General features: G+C 39.0%; 1 protein-coding gene across 12 annotated transcripts in view; it reads right to left on the bottom strand.

Annotated features, from left to right (window-relative positions):
* LOC124278033 (WD repeat and SOCS box-containing protein 1-like) overlaps positions 1-6,326 on the bottom strand; it is a 36,456-nt gene extending 30,130 nt beyond the window's left edge. For 11 of the 12 annotated variants that reach the window (XM_046713773.1, XM_046713780.1, XM_046713775.1 and 8 more), the window contains exon 1: positions 5,921-6,326. In XM_046713773.1, the coding sequence (XP_046569729.1) occupies positions 5,921-5,972 (52 nt within the window). In that variant the 5' untranslated portion in view covers positions 5,973-6,326. The remainder of the gene's footprint in view (positions 1-5,920) is intronic. The other variant, XM_046713784.1, reaches the window with a different exon arrangement.
* Positions 6,327-19,385: the final 13,059 nt, after the last annotated feature.

Raw genomic sequence — 19,385 nt, 5'->3', positions numbered from 1 at the left:
GTGACATAATCCCTCGCCGCAAATTATCAAATCAAACATATAAAGTAATGAAAGTTTAAGATGAAGTTAAATGTCAACAAAAAACATTATCTTGCTCTTTAGTTGTTCAAACACACACATATTTTCAAAACTGACTTTGACCTTGACATGAATGTCATAAGGTATGAAATATGCAAAACAAGTACTAAAGAAATTGCTTATTGAAAAACATTCAAGGGAGGTCTTGCAAGTCTGTGAAGAAAAAGCCAGTGAACCGTTCCTAAAATATCTTGCTGACAATTCAGGTTAACATTCTGAAATATTCATAGTGTCGCCGTGACCTTAAAAATTACGTGAAGGTCACCAAAATTGACTGGGCCCTGGGCCTTCCCTAGATGAAGCTTGGTCTCAAATATGAAGAAAATCCACTGAATATTTTTTGCGATATCTTGCTGACTATCTTAACAAACAATTTAACATTCTGAAATCTTCAAAGTGTCTCTGTGACCTTGAAAATTAAGTGAATGTCGCCAAAATCGACTGGGCCCTGCGTCTTCCCTGGATGAAGCTTGGTGTCAAATATGAAGAAACTCCAGTGAATGGTTCTTGAGGTATCTCGCTGACTATCTTAACAAGCAATTTAACATGCTGAAATCTTCAAAGTTGAAAATCATGTGAAGGTCACCCAAATCGACTGCGCCCTGCGCCTTCCCGAGATAAAGCTTTGGGTTGAATATGAAGAAAATCCAGAAACGGTCCTTGAGATATCTTAACATGCAGGTGAAATGTTAAAGTCCCCTTGTGACCTTGACATGAAGGTCAAGGTCACCAAACCTGACTTGGACCTTTCTTACAGTGTGATAAACCTAGGTACCAAATATGAAAAGAATCTAGTGAACAGTTCTTAAGATATTCCAATTTGTACGTACTGACGTACGGAGCCTAATACTATATAATAATAATAAGGCCACTTATATAGAGCTGAACTCTTGAAGGTTAGTAGTCACATGACTTATCCCGCCGGGGTACCCATTTTCTGCTGTGTGAACAGCGTCAAGTTTGAACATACTCACTTGCCTAAGACCACTAATGTGTTTCATTGTGGGGCAGGACTGATGTCCTAGAAACTATGGAGTCAAACTGTCCAACACAGTCATCCATCAGTACCGTTTGTGTCCAAGGCTGCCTGATTTGTAAACTTACTCTATGCACAGGGCCACACACCACCATGGCAAGGGACCAAAGATAACAGACAACGGGCCGCACACAACCAGTGATTGATATTGTGAACAAAAATGGGGGTACAATGACACATATATAATCAGCCAATGACACATATATAATCAGCCATCACAGAGTCCCACTTGTGTTAATGGCATTGTGTGTATTGAGTGTCTGATTGAACTGAACAGGACTGAACTTTACTTACACTCCGGCCGTGTTCTGCGGCATTAGAGGTACAAGTTTACATCATAATGTACAACTTAACTACATGTATGAAACATAAGTTGGTCGTATATACATATCGCTTGGTTGCAAGAGTAAACTGACTTTACATACATTTAAAAAGCTAAATGGACAATGTTACACTCATGCGTTATTGTGGGTTATCTTTTGTGGTGGCATCGTTTAGAATGAGACATTATTATATAGCAAAATATTGCTAATTTCCTAATTGTTCCTAGTTTGTTAGAGTGGAAAAGGTGGCTCATATTCGGGTTTCTACAGAAATAGTTGTTGATATATTCATTCATTTCTTGGGCCAAGGTAGGGCAAATAAACAAAAAGTGAAATTCATCTCCACTAACGTTTGCATTACAGGGAGTACACAATCTTTCATTTGGGGGGACTTTTCATCCATCGTCCTGTTTCAATTGGTAGATAATGGTTTGAAGTTCTGAAATTAAGTAACGCCCTCTGATTATTATAATGTAATAAATTCAGATTTATACCACACCTATAAACTGGCTATTATTCTAAGCCATGATCCAATTTCTAGAATTTAAATCCATTCAACTGTCTTGGGTTCATGCCGTAATCATTCATATGAATATTGCAGAACATTAACTATTTTAGTTGTTGATGTCCAACTGAAAACTGCCTTCACTATTTCTCAAAATATTTTATTCCTAATTCTGTATGGCCAAGTTGAACCTCAAGAAGGACAACTGTATTCAGCAATATGTCACCATATTGTTATGCACATCTGAATTATAAATAATAATTCTAGTACCGTTCAAACAATTCATAACTATTTCATAGAATCCAACAGGTTTTCATTATCATTACAATAGAGCTTTAATTAAATAAGTTAATTAAACATGTAACACTGAATAATAGTACTGTATTTTGTTACACTATTAAATGGTACATTTGTATTTAGTTTCCCGGATGAAAAATACTACTAAAAACTATGTATGCATATCTAATTACATTTAAATATTATAGTTCTCATGATGCACAAATAACTTGTTTCCGTGTGTATATAGAGTAAACAAGGTCTAAAACAAACTAACAGATGTAACACTAGACTGATTACGTCACTTGCGGTGTATCAGAGGCCAAGATAAGCTGCGTATCCAGGTAAAATACGCATAGAAAATTTCCAATTACGCATTGAAAAATAATTGTTGCGTACCAATTACGCATTTAAAATGTTAGATACGCAAAAAGTTTAAAACAAATGCGTATGGAATACATTTATAAAAATCGCTTGCGTAATGAAAAAATACATCCATTGCTATCAAGTTGTACTGTTAGTATAGGACAAGTGTCGTACTGTCAGTATAGGATTAGTGAATTTTTCTGAAATCATTTCCATTATCTTTAAGTTGGTTTTGATTAGGTATGACATAAGGCAGAACATACCTGCTTAGTAAGTTTGCTTCATGACATAATACTTAGGTGAGTAAAATGACTGAAATATGCACATATTTGAAAGCAGTGGGTAACGGAAAATGAAATACCCACTCAACATTCATAATACCCACTCCAAAAAAATACAGTGGGTACAGTACCCACATGAGCTAAATCTTATCTGGAGCTCTGGGTGTATCTTATTGAAATTCCACACATCCAACTATTTTAATAATGAATTAAAATCAGTGGCTCCTTTGAGCAGGGACCATATAATACATAACTCGCACCACATACAGTGTACTCTGTCAATACCGGCATCAGTCGGGACCAAGTAAAAATGCCGGTTTTGACAGAGTGCCGGTTTAGCTAGGTTCGCTTATGACGCCTGCGCACACGGAAGTTCGCTGTCGTACTGTCACGTTAGCATTAACAAGATGTTTGAATAAGAAACAAGGCAGTGTCTGAATGCACATTCATGTTGTTTAAATCAAATAAAAATGTCTGAAATCTCTTATTGAATTTCAACTGATCATATATTATCGGCAGAATTAAAATTATAAACTATTCGTCTTTCATGTGCCGGTTTTTACAGATTCGTTTTCATAACAACTTGTTCGTTGGGACTGAAAAACAATGCCGATATCCTGAATAGACAGATGCCGATGTTTACAGAAGTTTCTAAATGATAATAACGTGCATTTCTGCCGGGACTGAAACTTTGTGCCGATGTAGACAGAGTGCCGGTGTTAAGAGAGGCCGGTATTGACAGAGTCCACTGTATATATAATTTATTAATGTTTGAAGGGAAAGGGCAGATAAGTGAGCAGCTTTTAGCCAATCCTTTTGTATGAACTGTTAGTTCTAAAATGTAACATCTTCAGTTAAAACAGTCTATGTGTGTATGGAAACGTAAGTTGTTATGGTGTCCTCCCATTACGCAGACACCCAGTTCGCAGACACCTTAAAACAACAACATTTACGGTTCAGTGAACAGATTATCTACTACCTGTTACCTACACATTATTATGGAATAGTCCAAATAAAAACACAGGAACTATCTGAAGCTTATTTATTTATTTTAAAAGATGGACGAAAAGACAGTAATTTGAATTTTTATTGCTGCAATATAAACACAGTTTATTTTAATAAACATTTCGGTTTAACCTTCTTGTCTAACGGGAGTCGGCATCATCATATTGAAAACACTAACTTAGCTATTAGAAATTGCGACACTGTTGTATGACGCATCATGTGAATGTGACCCTGGATGTGAGAATGTTTTTTATTACTTCCTTGAATGTCCATTGTATACTACTCAAAAACACAAACTGTTACAATCTTTAGAAAGTATTGTTAAAATTAGAACACTGATTGGTATTAATCGTATCTTACATGGCAATGCAGGTGTCTCATTTACTGCAAATCAGAATGTTTTTTAAATATGTACATATCTATATCTCTCCAACAAAACGTTTCTCAGTTAACTTCTGTTGTACATATGCTATTATTGGGAGGGGTCTTTTCTATCAATAAACACAATCAAACCTCTCAGTGACAAACCTGTTTGTATATTCGACAGTAATTGATAGTAAAATCAATTTTGAGAAGAGAAACCATTTATCATTTAATCACAACAAAGTTCTATTTGCCCACCATCAAACTTCTCAGTAACGAACCTGTTTCAGGCTCACCCTGCTCTGCTCACTAGACAGTGGACTGTTCCATTATACCCGTAGGTGTCACCCTAATTAACCTTCTAGTTCAGTGTCTGCCAATTGGGTGTCTGTCAAATGGGTGTCTGTCAATTGGGAGATAACCGTTGTTATAAAATACAACTTCCCATTCATGGGTCTTAATTTCTTGTTAAAACCCACACAAGCAATTTGGCAGCCATTTAACATGTGAGAAAGAGTAGAAGCCAAAATGATATCTCATGAATTGTCTTAATGGCTATAGACTTGGTCTTCAACAACCTATGCTTGTCACAAGGGTTACAAATGGGATTGGGGGCTTGCTGACTTGGTTGATACATGCGTAGATCAATACTCATTCTGTGGATCACCGGATTGTCTGGTCGATTACTCGATTATTTACAGACCTATTGCCGGATGTGGCATCAAACAAAATGCAAACAAATAATCTAAATTGCTAAACGATGTTAACATAGAGTTGAAAAAATAACCCACCGACCATATCTATATGAAATGGCGCTACTTAAATAGAAAGTATTTTGTCAACCTCAAAAATTTGCTGTAGAAAATATAATTTAGGGACAGTTCATAATTTATGACCAGGGGGGATGATGATGGTTTTTATGGAGAAGCATGTACAATGAAAATGACCCCCCCCCCTAAAATTTATGTACAAAGTAAGTGACCCCCCTGCATGTCATGTACAAAATCAATGACCCCCTTCCCCCTTCCAATATTTTTTAAGCATAATTTAAAAATATTTTTATGTACAAAATTGCTGACCTCCCCTAGAAACGTGTGTTCAGAATTGATGAGACCACCTACCTCCACCAGAACAAAATCACCCCCACCCCACCCCACCACCCCAAGCCATAAATTATGAACGGTCCCTTAGTAGCATCTTTTTAATCTAATTGTGGTATGTTTTATCAACAGAAAAGTGTACTATGTTCTTTATTGTTTTGACTATGCTTTTATAGCATTACTATTACTTATATTTTGACATCTTATTGTGAAGTTTTGATTAAGTACGGGCTAACTGCACATGTGTTATAACGAGGAACAACCTTCAACAATAGATTCCACTATTTGGTCTCGTTATACCGCGGTCCATTGACCCATTTCGAAAAGTCAATACACAGAATTTACCTCGAAAACATGTTCGTGAATAGCCTCACGTAGCCGCGCGTTGTTTTGAACCAACGCGTACGCCTAGCGTGCTTACACTATCCCGTAAGTGTTGGCTTACGATCCTTTCGTTATTGAGAAAGGAAGTTGTAAAACGCTGCAAGAACATCAACGCCACACACAACCTATCTCCGTAACCAATTACGTCAGAGCATGTTGTGGCTTCACTTTCAGACATTCGTTGTAACATATCGCCTACTTACCTATATCATCCGGCTCCGAAAATCGAAAGCTGTTGGACAGTATTTGTCTCATTGAGCTATGGCCCGCAATTTTTGTATCCTAAAGAAACAGAGCGATGCCAAATCCGTGTTGTCTCAAGAGTTGACAGTATCGGGCTCTTGCCAAAATAAAACTTCCGCACGGGTTTTACTCGTGCGACTGATGTCTCCGTTCAGGTGGTTGGTTTTGTCATTTATAGTTCTATAAATTATCAGAAATGTTCATATTAGCACAACACAACGACAGTGTACACCGCTACATTCGACACACCGCCGACTCCAAGCGAACTCACGAGACCGCGATCTCGTAGCGACCATCAGTCTGGGTCAGCGAGAGAATGCTATGTACAGCGATTCTGATTGGCTAGCGCTCTCACACCTTCTGTCAATCAATATAAGAAGTGCGATTGTTGTTACGCTTCAGCTTGGTAGTTGTGAATGAGATATTTCCTAGATGACAGCAGTCAATACCGGGTAGCCGGCGAGGTTATCTCCGGTGGGATTTTCTTCTGAAGGATGCAGTAACGGGAATAGATTACCCGTCACTTTAGCATCTGTGAATATTTGACCGACTTTTCAGGGTTGTCACGCCCCATATAAGGACGACACGTGTCTCGATGGATTATACGGTATTTTGTTCCCCGTCAACCGTAAAAAGTAAACACAAATACAGCCCGTAACATAGTAGTCGACCACTCGTGCACTTATCAGGTATGTAGAGGCGCTGCGATAATTGCAGTTTACGTGAAAATAAAGAGTCGCATATAAAAAAATGATCCATTTTTCAAAGTCCAGTTATATAATATAGACTGAGTCATGGAAATGTTCACTCAATTAATTTCTGAAAAGCAAGGCATACGTTTGGAAAAAAAATGGTCGACACGAACTTTCAACACATTGATCCTTTTGCGCTGTATATAGAGTATACATACATGCATAGCGGTGGTATAGAGAGATCACATATATAGAACCTTTTCATATCAAATGACACCAGTAGATAAAACTCATAAAACCTGAATATACTTTTATCGACAGGCTCGTAAAACCCCACTTATTTATTACTCAACCGTTTAAAGTCAGTAAACCACTGATACATTGCCACCCGTTCTCTATGTCAACAGCATCTTTTTCCAACGTTGACTTTTCAGTAATTATAATTAATAGATAATTACATTCGCCCCTGTTTGATATCGTTTTATTAAAACTCGTATATTTCAAAACGTAGGGTACAATATTCCAGCAATATCACGACGGGTGACCCCAGATATGAGCTTCACACACGTGCGTGTGGTCCTGTGCACAGAGCTCAGGTCACGAATCAGTTGAAGTTAAGCAACCTCGAACTCGGACAGTTCTTGGATGGGTGACCGTGTTTGGCAGCTTGACTCCTGAGAGTTTCTAGGACTTCAGTCCTGCCCCACAACGAAGCACATGACTTTGTGATGCATGTGGTCTCACCCCAGGCAAGTGAGTTTGTTCCAAATTGCCTCTGTTCACCCAGCAGAAAATGGGTACCTGGTTCGATAAAGTCATGTGGCTATAACCTTCTAGAGCCTAACAGGCAGCTTGGGTTATCCGGGGTAATAATAATCAGATTCTGATTAAGCGCCGCGAGCAATCACTTGGTGTTGGCGACTGTGCTATAGAAGATGACGTATTATTATGATTACCCATGCCGGGTCTTCGGCGTGAGCGTGACGAGCGAATGCTTTAACCACAAGGCTACCCCACCGCCCCATATCCACTCGAAGTAATATAAACATGATATCTAACGGGAACTCGTCCACAAGGGGATATGAACATGTAATACTATGCTTCGATGTATATCTCATGCTGTGCATGTTGCAGCCCATCGCTACTAGACTCTAACCCTCTAGGTGCTACTAATGGTGAGAGGGGTCTTAAACAGAAATTATTTTTTAATGAATGAAAGATGTTGAAGGCCCCGATGATGATGATGATGATGATGATGATGACGATGATGATGATGATGAACGCCAACCAATTCAGTATCTTCACACTGAAAGCAGACAATCTAGACCAGACAACAAACGAGAGAGACTCCTGGAGCAAAAAGTATGTCACCAAAGCCACGTGCGGTATCACTTTGAAGTGAATGCATGTTATTGCAAAACATTAGCATTTCGTTACGACGAATTCTGCTGATTATTATCACAGTGATTAAACGCCGGAGGTGAGAAGTGTCTGAAAGTGATATGCCCTCGAGCGTTTCATGGAGGAAATACGGCTTGCAAACAATATAGTCGTCGGAATTTTATAGATCTTTTATCCACTAGTAAATCTATAGAGGTAATGAGGTATACATTTTATTACACCAGTAAGTGTGTCAGACTTACAATTTTGCACGAGTTTCGTATAAGTCCTATGACACACTTGTTCGAGTGTAATAATTTCTTTATTATCCATTTTATTCATGTACATTTGTGCAGTAAAACACGGTAAGCAAGTGTGACTGCCCTCTTCATTGACGTCTTCTCGTTCAACTGCTTAAAGACGCCACTGACGACGAAATACAGAAACAATGGTTGCTAGGCAAACGTGATATGTGCACATGTGCACATGTGATATATATATGACACTGGTTATGTTTCACCATATCGGTAATAAATGTCCACACGAAGGCCATGTGACAGATCCGTCATGCACTCTGTACTATTCTTGACGTAATGCGGAGATCATTCGTGATGACGTCACAATCATAATTGAGCAATGTATTTTATTACTCACCCGTTGAATACATATAATATGTGGTGTATAACTGTTTTATCCAGATGTTTTTAAAAACTGTTTCTATTATTCCGGTCTGGCGTATATATAGTCCATTGTATAATGCATTTTCGTTCAAAGAAATTGGAGATTAGCAACAGTATATACATATTCTTAAACCACTCACTACACTTAATTTAATGGGACAACCGTGGTTTAGCATGTATGTGACTGATAGTTATGCCTGACTGGGAGAGGTGGCAGTCACATCGCCCGAGAAAAACGTAGCACCACACAATCTATGTCAACGTCCTGTTGCAAGGTAATATTGCCGTTGTGACACTGATTATGTAGCGACGAATGAAGACAAATCTTGCTGTTATAGGGGTAGCCTAGTGGTTAAAGCGTTCGCTCGTCACACAGAAGGCCCGGGTTCGATTCCCCACATGGGTACTATGTGTGAAGCCCATATCTGGTATCCCCCGCCGTGATATTGCTGGAATATTGGTAAAAGCGTTGTAATGTAACAGCTTGCATCCGGACACATCGATGTGGCGGAGACGACATACTGTGAGTTTGATTCGTGGTTTAGGTAACTGATCAATGTTGGAAAACTCACTGTGGACTAAACAAACATAAGAAGATGTAAGTAATACAAGAAAACTCTGTATAACTTACGTTTTGATATCAATTTACTTTTAGATTCTCCAGGAGATAACATGAGAGTTTATACGTGATCCACCTAAGCTCGCTGTAGAAGAACACTCGAGCCTTGTTCAGTCTAGCTTGGTGTAACACTCTGGTCTGTCACGTGACCCAACCCATGTAGATGTCACTGATCACTGTGACGTCACCAGGACGTCATGATACCTTTGTTTATATTTGTTTGTTCGCTTGCCGAAGACACCCAGATTATATCACCGAAATCTACTTGGACACCAGGGCGGATACAGCTTTTTGAGAAAGGGGGGGTGGGGTGGGGGTGGGGTGTGGTGTGCACACTGAGAAAAGGGAGGGTGCACACTTCATTTTCACCCGAGTTTCAATGGTCATTTAATAAACTTTCAGGAGAAAAGGGGGGGTGCGCACCCCTGCAACCCCCCTCTGGATCCGCCTATGGACACAAACCATAAGCGCATTTACAATATATTGATAGTAACTGTCCTTTCGTCGCAAAGGTCAATAACAATGAAATATTGTCTTGTGTTGGGGTTTGTGTGGAACTCTGGACATCTTTGGAGAAGCACTGGAACAGGAGAGTGTATTGTACGAGTTTCGTGTACACTATTTTGCACTTGTAACGTATACAAACGATTTTACTTGAGCACTGCTTATCACATCGAGGGTATATATTACAGCCTATGTTGTCATAGCAATTTATTCACGACCATTGGTCAAATGCACATTTAATTCCAAAGGCTAAATACTTTGTAGCCAAGACATGTACAAGTTAATTACAATAATTTATATGACGCTAATCTCCATTCTTAATCTCAACCAACACTGCATTGGATGTTAAGCCAACACGTACCACTGTGACTCTCGTTAATTACTGTTATTTATATTCTGACATTTAGACTTAACTGTATATACCCCGGGTTCATGCCCAGTGTCCAGCGCAACGTCCTTGTATCTCCATCTGCCCATTGTTTCTATTGTATGTTTACAATGACTATAATGGTAAGTCCTGTCCTTCAAACATCTGCCCATTGTTTCTATTGTATGTTTACAAACATCTGCCCATTGTTTCTATTGTATGTTTACAATGACTATAATGGTAAATCCTGTCTTTCAAACATCTGCCCATTGTTTCTATTGTATGTTTACAATGACTATAATGGTAAGTCCTGTCCTTCAAACATCTGCCCATTGTTTCTATTGTATGTTTACAATGACTTTAATGGTAAATCCTGTCTTTCAAACATTTGCCCATTGTTTCTATTGTATGTTTACAATGACTTTAATGGTAAGTCCTGTTCTTAAAACATCTGCACATTGTTTCTTTTGTATGTTTACAATGACTTTAATGGTAAGTCCTGTCCTTCAAACATCTGCCCATTGTTTCTATTGTATGTTTCTATTGTATGTCATAGCGATTTATTCACGACCATTGGTCAAATGCACATTTAATTCCAAAGGCTAAATACTTTGTAGCCAAGACATGTACAAGTTAATTACAATAATTTATATGACGCTAATCTCCATTCTTAATCTCAACCAACACTGCATTGGATGTTCAGCCAACACGTACCACTGTGACTCTCGTTAATTACTGTTATTTATATTCTGACATTTAGACTTAACTGTATATACCCCGGGTTCATGCCCAGTGTCCAGCGCAACGTCCTTGTATCTCCATCTGCCCATTGTTTCTATTGTATGTTTACAATGACTATAATGGTAAGTCCTGTCCTTCAAACATCTGCCCATTGTTTCTATTGTATGTTTACAAACATCTGCCCATTGTTTCTATTGTATGTTTTTACAATGACTATAATGGTAAATCCTGTCTTTCAAACATCTGCCCATTGTTTCTATTGTATGTTTACAATGACTATAATGGTAAGTCCTGTCCTTCAAACATCTGCCCATTGTTTCTATTGTATGTTTACAATGACTTTAATGGTAAATCCTGTCTTTCAAACATTTGCCCATTGTTTCTATTGTATGTTTACAATGACTTTAATGGTAAGTCCTGTTCTTAAAACATCTGCACATTGTTTCTTTTGTATGTTTACAATGACTTTAATGGTAAGTCCTGTCCTTCAAACATCTGCCCATTGTTTCTATTGTATGTTTCTATTGTATGTCATAGCGATTTATTCACGACCATTGGTCAAATGCACATTTAATTCCAAAGGCTAAATACTTTGTAGCCAAGACATGTACAAGTTAATTACAATAATTTATATGACGCTAATCTCCATTCTTAATCTCAACCAACACTGCATTGGATGTTCAGCCAACACGTACCACTGTGACTCTCGTTAATTACTGTTATTTATATTCTGACATTTAGACTTAACTGTATATACCCCGGGTTCATGCCCAGTGTCCAGCGCAACGTCCTTGTATCTCCATCTGCCCATTGTTTCTATTGTATGTTTACAATGACTATAATGGTAAATCCTGTCTTTCAAACATCTGCCCATTGTTTCTATTGTATGTTTACAATGACTATAATGGTAAGTCCTGTCCTTCAAACATCTGCCCATTGTTTCTATTGTATGTTTACAATGACTATAATGGTAAATCCTGTCTTTCAAACATCTGCCCATTGTTTCTATTGTATGTTTACAATGACTATAATGGTAAATCCTGTCCTTCAAACATCTGCCCATTGTTTCTATTGTATGTTTACAATGACTATAATGGTAAGTCCTGTCCTTCAAACATCTGCCCATTGTTTCTATTGTATGTTTACAATGACTATAATGGTAAGTCCTGTCCTTCAAACATCTGCCCATTGTTTCTATTGTATGTTTACAATGACTATAATGGTAAGTCCTGTCTTTCAAACATCTGCCCATTGTTTCTATTGTATGTTTACAATGACTTTAATGGTAAGTCCTGTCCTTCAAACATCTGCCCATTGTTTCTATTGTATGTTTACAATGACTATAATGGTAAATCCTGTCTTTCAAACATCTGCCCATTGTTTCTATTGTATGTTTACAATGACTATAATGGTAAGTCCTGTCCTTCAAACATCTGCCCATTGTTTCTATTGTATGTTTACAATGACTATAATGGTAAGTCCTGTCCTTCAAACATCTGCCCATTGTTTCTATTGTATGTTTACAAACATCTGCCCATTGTTTCTATTGTATGTTTACAATGACTTTAATGGTAAGTCCTGTCTTTCAAACATCTGCCCATTGTTTCTATTGTATGTTTACAAACATCTGCCCATTGTTTCTATTGTATGTTTACAATGACTATAATGGTAAGTCCTGTCCTTCAAACATCTGCCCATTGTTTCTATTGTATGTTTACAATGACTTTAATGGTAAATCCTGTCTTTCAAACATCTGCCCATTGTTTCTATTGTATGTTTACAATGACTATAATGGTAAGTCCTGTCCTTCAAACATCTGCCCATTGTTTCTATTGTATGTTTACAATGACTTTAATGGTAAGTCCTGTCCTTCAAACATCTGCCCATTGTTTCTATTGTATGTTTACAATGACTGTCATAATGGTTATTCACGACCATTGGTCAAATGCACATTTAATTCCAAAAGGTAAATGTTTGTAGCCAAGACATGTACAAGTTAATTACAATAATTTATATGACGCTAATCTCCATTCTTAATCTCAACCAACACTGCATTGGATGTTCAGCCAACACGTACCACTGTGACTCTCGTTAATTACTGTTATTTATATTCTGACATTTAGACTTAACTGTATATACCCGGGTTCATGCCCAGTGTCCAGCGCAACGTCCTTGTAAACCATCTGCCCATTGTTTCTATTGTATGTTTACAATGACTATAATGGTAAGTCCTGTCCTTCAAACATCTGCCCATTGTTTCTATTGTATGTTTACAATGACTATAATGGTAAGTCCTGTCCTTCAAACATCTGCCCATTGTTTCTATTGTATGTTTACAATGACTATAATGGTAAATCCTGTCTTTCAAACATCTGCCCATTGTTTCTATTGTATGTTTACAATGACTATAATGGTAAGTCCTGTCCTTCAAACATCTGCCCATTGTTTCTATTGTATGTTTACAATGACTTTAATGGTAAGTCCTGTCCTTCAAACATCTGCCCATTGTTTCTATTGTATGTTTACAATGACTTTAATGGTAAGTCCTGTCCTTCAAACATCTGCCCATTGTTTCTATTGTATGTTTACAATGACTATAATGGTAAGTCCTGTCTTTCAAACATCTGCCCATTGTTTCTATTGTATGTTTACAATGACTATAATGGTAAGTCCTGTCTTTCAAACATCTGCCCATTGTTTCTATTGTATGTTTACAATGACTATAATGGTAAGTCCTGTCCTTCAAACATCTGCCCATTGTTTCTATTGTATGTTTACAATGACTATAATGGTAAATCCTGTCCTTCAAACATCTGCCCATTGTTTCTATTGTATGTTTACAATGACTATGATGGTAAGTCCTGTCCTTCAAACATCTGCCCATTGTTTCTATTGTATGTTTACAATGACTATAATGGTAAATCCTGTCTTTCAAACATCTGCCCATTGTTTCTATTGTATGTTTACAATGACTATAATGGTAAGTCCTGTCCTTCAAACATCTGCCCATTGTTTCTATTGTATGTTTACAATGACTTTAATGGTAAGTCCTGTCCTTCAAACATCTGCCCATTGTTTCTATTGTATGTTTACTAAATGGTAAGTCAAAACATCTGCCCATTGTTTATTGTATGTTTACAATGACTAATGGTAAGTCCTGTCTTTCAAACATCTGCCCATTGTTTCTATTGTATGTTTACAATGACTTTAATGGTGACTTTCATAATGTAATGTGTTTTTACAAACATCTGCCCATTGTTTCTATTGTATGTTTACAATGACTTTAATGGTAAGTCCTGTCCTTCAAACATCTGCCCATTGTTTCTATTGTATGTTTACAATGACTATAATGGTAAGTCCTGTCCTTCAAACATCTGCCCATTGTTTCTATTGTATGTTTACAATGACTATAATGGTAATCTGCCCATTGTTTCTATTGTATGTTTACAATGACTATAATGGTAAGTCCTGTCCTTCAAACATCTGCCCATTGTTTCTATTGTATGTTTACAAACATCTGCCCATTGTTTCTATTGTATGTTTACAATGACTTTAATGGTAAGTCCTGTCCTTCAAACATCTGCCCATTGTTTCTATTGTATGTTTACAATGACTATAATGGTAAATCCTGTCTTTCAGCAGCCTGTGGATGACCAGGATGTGCCGGTCATAGGCTACGCATACACCGAGGTTGAGTTGGAGTGAGTGAGTATTGTTTTACTCCGCTTTTAGCAATATTCTAGCAATATCACGGCGGGGATCACCAGAAATGGGCTTCACACATTCACACGAACACGGTCCGTCAGGCAGTGTCATGAAAAACTCCTTCATCATTGCCGTCCGACATCGTAGGTTGACCACGTGGATACAATGTTGACGTCCATCCAGTGCCCCGGGCGTGGCTGGAATCGTGTCCAGCGAGTCCACAGTCTCCTTGATGTTTAGCTGTTCCAAAGTCAAGTGTTGATTACTTCTATGATCGATCAACTGCAGCCTCTTAATATTCACAACCGCTAAAAACATGTTTCTGACAAGCTGTTTAACTATGTTTGATTGTGATGTAATTAATGGCGTAAGTAGAGCTTAGTAAACAGAGCCGAGTTTATGCCGAGTTGGGGCATGCCCGGCTGATTACCAGCGAGACGCCGCACCTACAGTGTCACGTACTGTGGTCAAATGGAACATGGCAGTTTCGTCACACAGCTGATGCAACTCCTAGATGGGTTATTCATAATGCGTAGTTAAGATATCTACTTCACTCGTGTCTATTGGAATGTGTGTTACACAGACATGTTGACACCAAGTTCCTTTCCTTTGTTAATATCGCGTCTTTACGATGAACGTCACGACTGGGAGTAATCACCAAGTGCTGCTCAATATACTACAGAAATACACGCTCACTTACTGCATAAACAGGGATTTTTAATTCACTGACTGTTCTTAAGACAATGCCATTTTGTACAGCTGATCGCACACACGGCCGTGATTACACAATTAAAGTAATTATATAATAAAGTTTAGTGCAGTTGAGTTGACTGCCCAATGTACAGATAATGTACAGATAATGATACAGAATGCAAGATGTTTATTTACTACAACAACTGAGACTGTGGTAGCTGCTGCACATCAGCTTTGCCTTGGAGCGCTTGTAGCGGTCAGTTTCAACTAGGAAATGAGACAATATATTTAGTTGATGCATAAACAAAATTAGTACTTAATTACGATTTTTATCCCAAAGGTGTTTTGGCGGAAGTCCCCCAATATGTCCTGCTGTTGTATCTGTGATATCTATGTAGTGGGTGTGGGTGACAAAAACGACATTTCTTCTTCTTTCTGCCCTCCTTCTTCCTCCTCCTCTTCTTCCTCCCTCCCCTCTTCTTCTTTCCTCCCCACTTCTTCCTCCTCCCCTCTTTTTCTTCCTCCCCTCCTCTTCTTATTCCTCCTCCTCTTCTTATTCCTCCTCCCTCTTCTTATTCCTCCCTCCTCCTCTTCTTCCTTATCCCCTTCTTCCCTCCTCTCTTCTTATTCCTCCCCTCTTCTTCTTCCCTCCCTCCCCTTTATTCTTCCTCCTCTTTCTTCTTCCTCCCTCTTCTTCTTCCTCATCTTTTTCATCCTCCCCTCGGGTCGTTTTCTACTCCCCCCTCCTTTTCTTCTTCCTCCCCTCCTCCCATTCCCTCCTCCTCCTTTTCTTCCTCCTGCTCTTCTTCTTCTTCCTCCCCCGCTTCTTCTTCATCAGCATCATACACAATCGAATAGAATCAACGGAACACAATATTCAGGTGCAGTTTGTTTATTGTGTCAAACATTATCTCAGTGAGAGGCACAGACATTAACTGTTAGATTCATATTATATGAAATGTGTTTGGGGACAAAGTAAGCTTTGATTGAATCCAGACTGTAACATATGTTATATTTGGGACTACTCCTCAGATTCTGTGAAGTTGCGATGGCTGAGTGGGTTAGAAGGCTGAATTTGTGCGCTGACACTAGTGACAGTAAGAGGTTGAATCGCAGATGGCACTCAACAGCACTACCAGCATCTGAACTTTACTGAGAAATGTAATTCCAAATTTAACATATCTTACATATGACCACTTTCTAAATGGCATTTTGTGTTCGATTTCAGATGGTTTGATAGTCCCGACACTGTTTATGGATAACAACTCTATTGAATAGCGAGTAAGCTGCGTGGGTTTGGCTGAACGCGATAACAAGACGCTATAGAAACAGGAACAACAGAACAGTAAGCGATCTATTTGGAGGTGATGATAGAGTGCACGGTGTCCAGGTAAATGTCTTGGACACTTCCAGTATCAAGTGTAGCACAGTAGCAGCCCCATGGTCATCTTGTGCACACTTCAGGGGTTTGAATCCAGACCCAGCGTGTCCTAAAACGGGGTCAGTATACCTGAACACAGTGAATTAATTATCACAATTATGTTGAGGCACTGTTTGACCGACATCCCCTTATCGTCTAGATCCTGTTGGTTGTAAAACGTCAGGTTTCACATGTAGAGCGGTATCAGCACTATCTTATCAAATAATAAACAACTGACATTTTTACAAATGCGTTTATCTTACATCAATGTCTTTAGAAAACAGGCTGCACGTGGATTTTAGAAGGTCGAATAAATCCCTTATAGCACATTGAGAAAAAACCCAGGATGCACGTGGATTTTAGAAGGGTCGACTATATCCCGTGTATCACGTTGAGAAGGAATAAAAGGCTGCGCGTGGATATCTGACCGGGCATATAAATCACTTAAATAAAGCTGTATTACATACTGATTCGTTTAAAATGGCAGAGTGAACATACCGGTAATATATTCATTGTACAAAACTAGTATACAACTCAGGACGCACAAAAACATATATACCCTTCTTGAAGCTGCTGCAGCCTAAAATATAAGTGTTTAAGGACAAAATATAATATGAAAAGCAAAGATTTAGAAAGGAGAATCAATTGGTAGCTGGATGCTATCATTTGAGTCAAGAGTTCCACCGATATATGCTGTTTAGCCTTCTACAGAGAAAACGGACATTAGAAGACACCTGGGCCTGTAGATTGAATGCAAAGATGTCGATTTTATTTATCTAGTGTACAAAGTGTGCATGTTGTACTCAGCACAAAGATATATTCCTGATGCATGATCGCGGTGTGTGAATATTCCATTTTGGACCAGATAATCCAGTGACTGACATCAAGAGCATCGATCTACGTATGGGATACGATGATATGAATAAACCAAGCCCGGAAGTCCGACCACCTAGTGTATAGTGATGTATATGTCCGGGGTATAGATCTAATACCGCTGCGCCTCCACTCCATAATAAACTAACTAACAAACGAGTGAAATAGATGTGATGAATTAGAAAATATATCTTTTGGTCATGTGAGCCGACCGATTTTCTCAAGCAGCTATAAGATTACGTAGACCTCGTTGTTGAACGTTGGTGGTCAGATAACCGGATTGTTGGTTTGATAGTGAGTGAGTGAGTTGGGTTTTACGCCGCTTTTAGCAATATTCCTGCAATATCACGGCAGTGGTTTGATACGGACTAAAGTAAAATCAAGCGAATATAAACTACCAGCAATTTTCTAACTTCCCTTCTGCGAATGTTCCACTCTTGTAAATGAAGAACATGGTTTGTGAATGTTCAACAACTGTAATTAAAGAACAATGTTCAACTCCAGAAAGGGTGGTACGGTGGCCTAGAGATCAAAGGCGCCACAACTGGCTGTACAGATCGTATACAGAGTTGGGCAAGAGAAACCTATGATTATGAATTCGAACCGACCCGATTATGTCCCTCGGTTTGTCAAACCAATACCCACAGAGCGCCCCACAGTGTTACAAGAAAAGCCACGAAGAAGAACAAAAGCAGGTTTTCGCAACTGCCATGCAGTCTACAGCACCTCTAAGGGAAGAGACACACCTGTACTGTATACACTAACCTTATGAATCCAAGGACATCAGTTAGTAACGAGTGGTCAACTGACCGTGGCCGACGCCACAACTAGCCACCGACAAACACAATCCGTCCCGTCTGTCGATGACCCCCGATCCGTCTCCATCCGACAGACCGTGTCAGCCAGGTTTTGTAGGTAGACGAATAACACCACGTGGTACAAGGTCAGCGACCCGCGTACATGTACAGGGGTAAGAACCCCGAGACAAAAAGATGTCGAGATTTACACGCACTGCGGATTAGAGGAAATAGTGAGTTTAGTTTTACGCCGCTTTTAGCTTTTAGCAATATTCTAGCAATATCACTGCGGGGGGACACCAGAAATGAGTTTCATACATTGTGCCCGAACCCGGGTCTTCCCGACGAGTGGACCCTTTGACCACTAGTGGTGGTGGAATTGGGTTTAACGTCGTGCTTGAGAATATTTCGCTCATATGACGACGTGCATGCGTGTGTATGTGTATGTGCGGCTGCTTGTACTAGCCCAGACTTAAGCTGGTTTTATAGTGCTAGCCCACTGTGATACCATGCCGCAGTGAAGCATGAATACCCCACTCAGACACATTATACTGACTCTGAGCCGACCAGACCTTGTTGTACCCATTAATGCCGAGCGCCAGGCAGGGACCAACAAGTACCATATTTTAACGTCTTTTGGTATGACGCAGTCGGGGATCGAACCCGCGACCTTCCGCACTCCGGGCGGACGCTCTAACCACTACACCACGGAGGCGGTCCTTTGACCACTAGGCTACCCCACCGCCCCCTAGAGGAAATACGTCGAGAGTTTGCTGAAGACATTAAACAGACGAAGGCCATAGAATTTTGGTAACATATTGAAACATTTGGTAATTTTTGATAAATCTAATTCTAAAGAAATACGTATAGCTGGAATGTACTACAATAAATGCATATATATTCAACACCACAGCTATTAGTGGCATTTAGATGTTGGTGTTTTGAACAACTCAA

This window comes from Haliotis rubra, unplaced genomic scaffold, assembly GCF_003918875.1.
Source record: "Haliotis rubra isolate DU_JTF1 unplaced genomic scaffold, ASM391887v1 Scf230, whole genome shotgun sequence".
Lineage (NCBI taxonomy): Eukaryota > Metazoa > Mollusca > Gastropoda > Lepetellida > Haliotidae > Haliotis > Haliotis rubra.
Note: the sequence above shows the minus strand (reverse complement) of the source record. Positions and strands in the feature narration are given on the sequence as shown.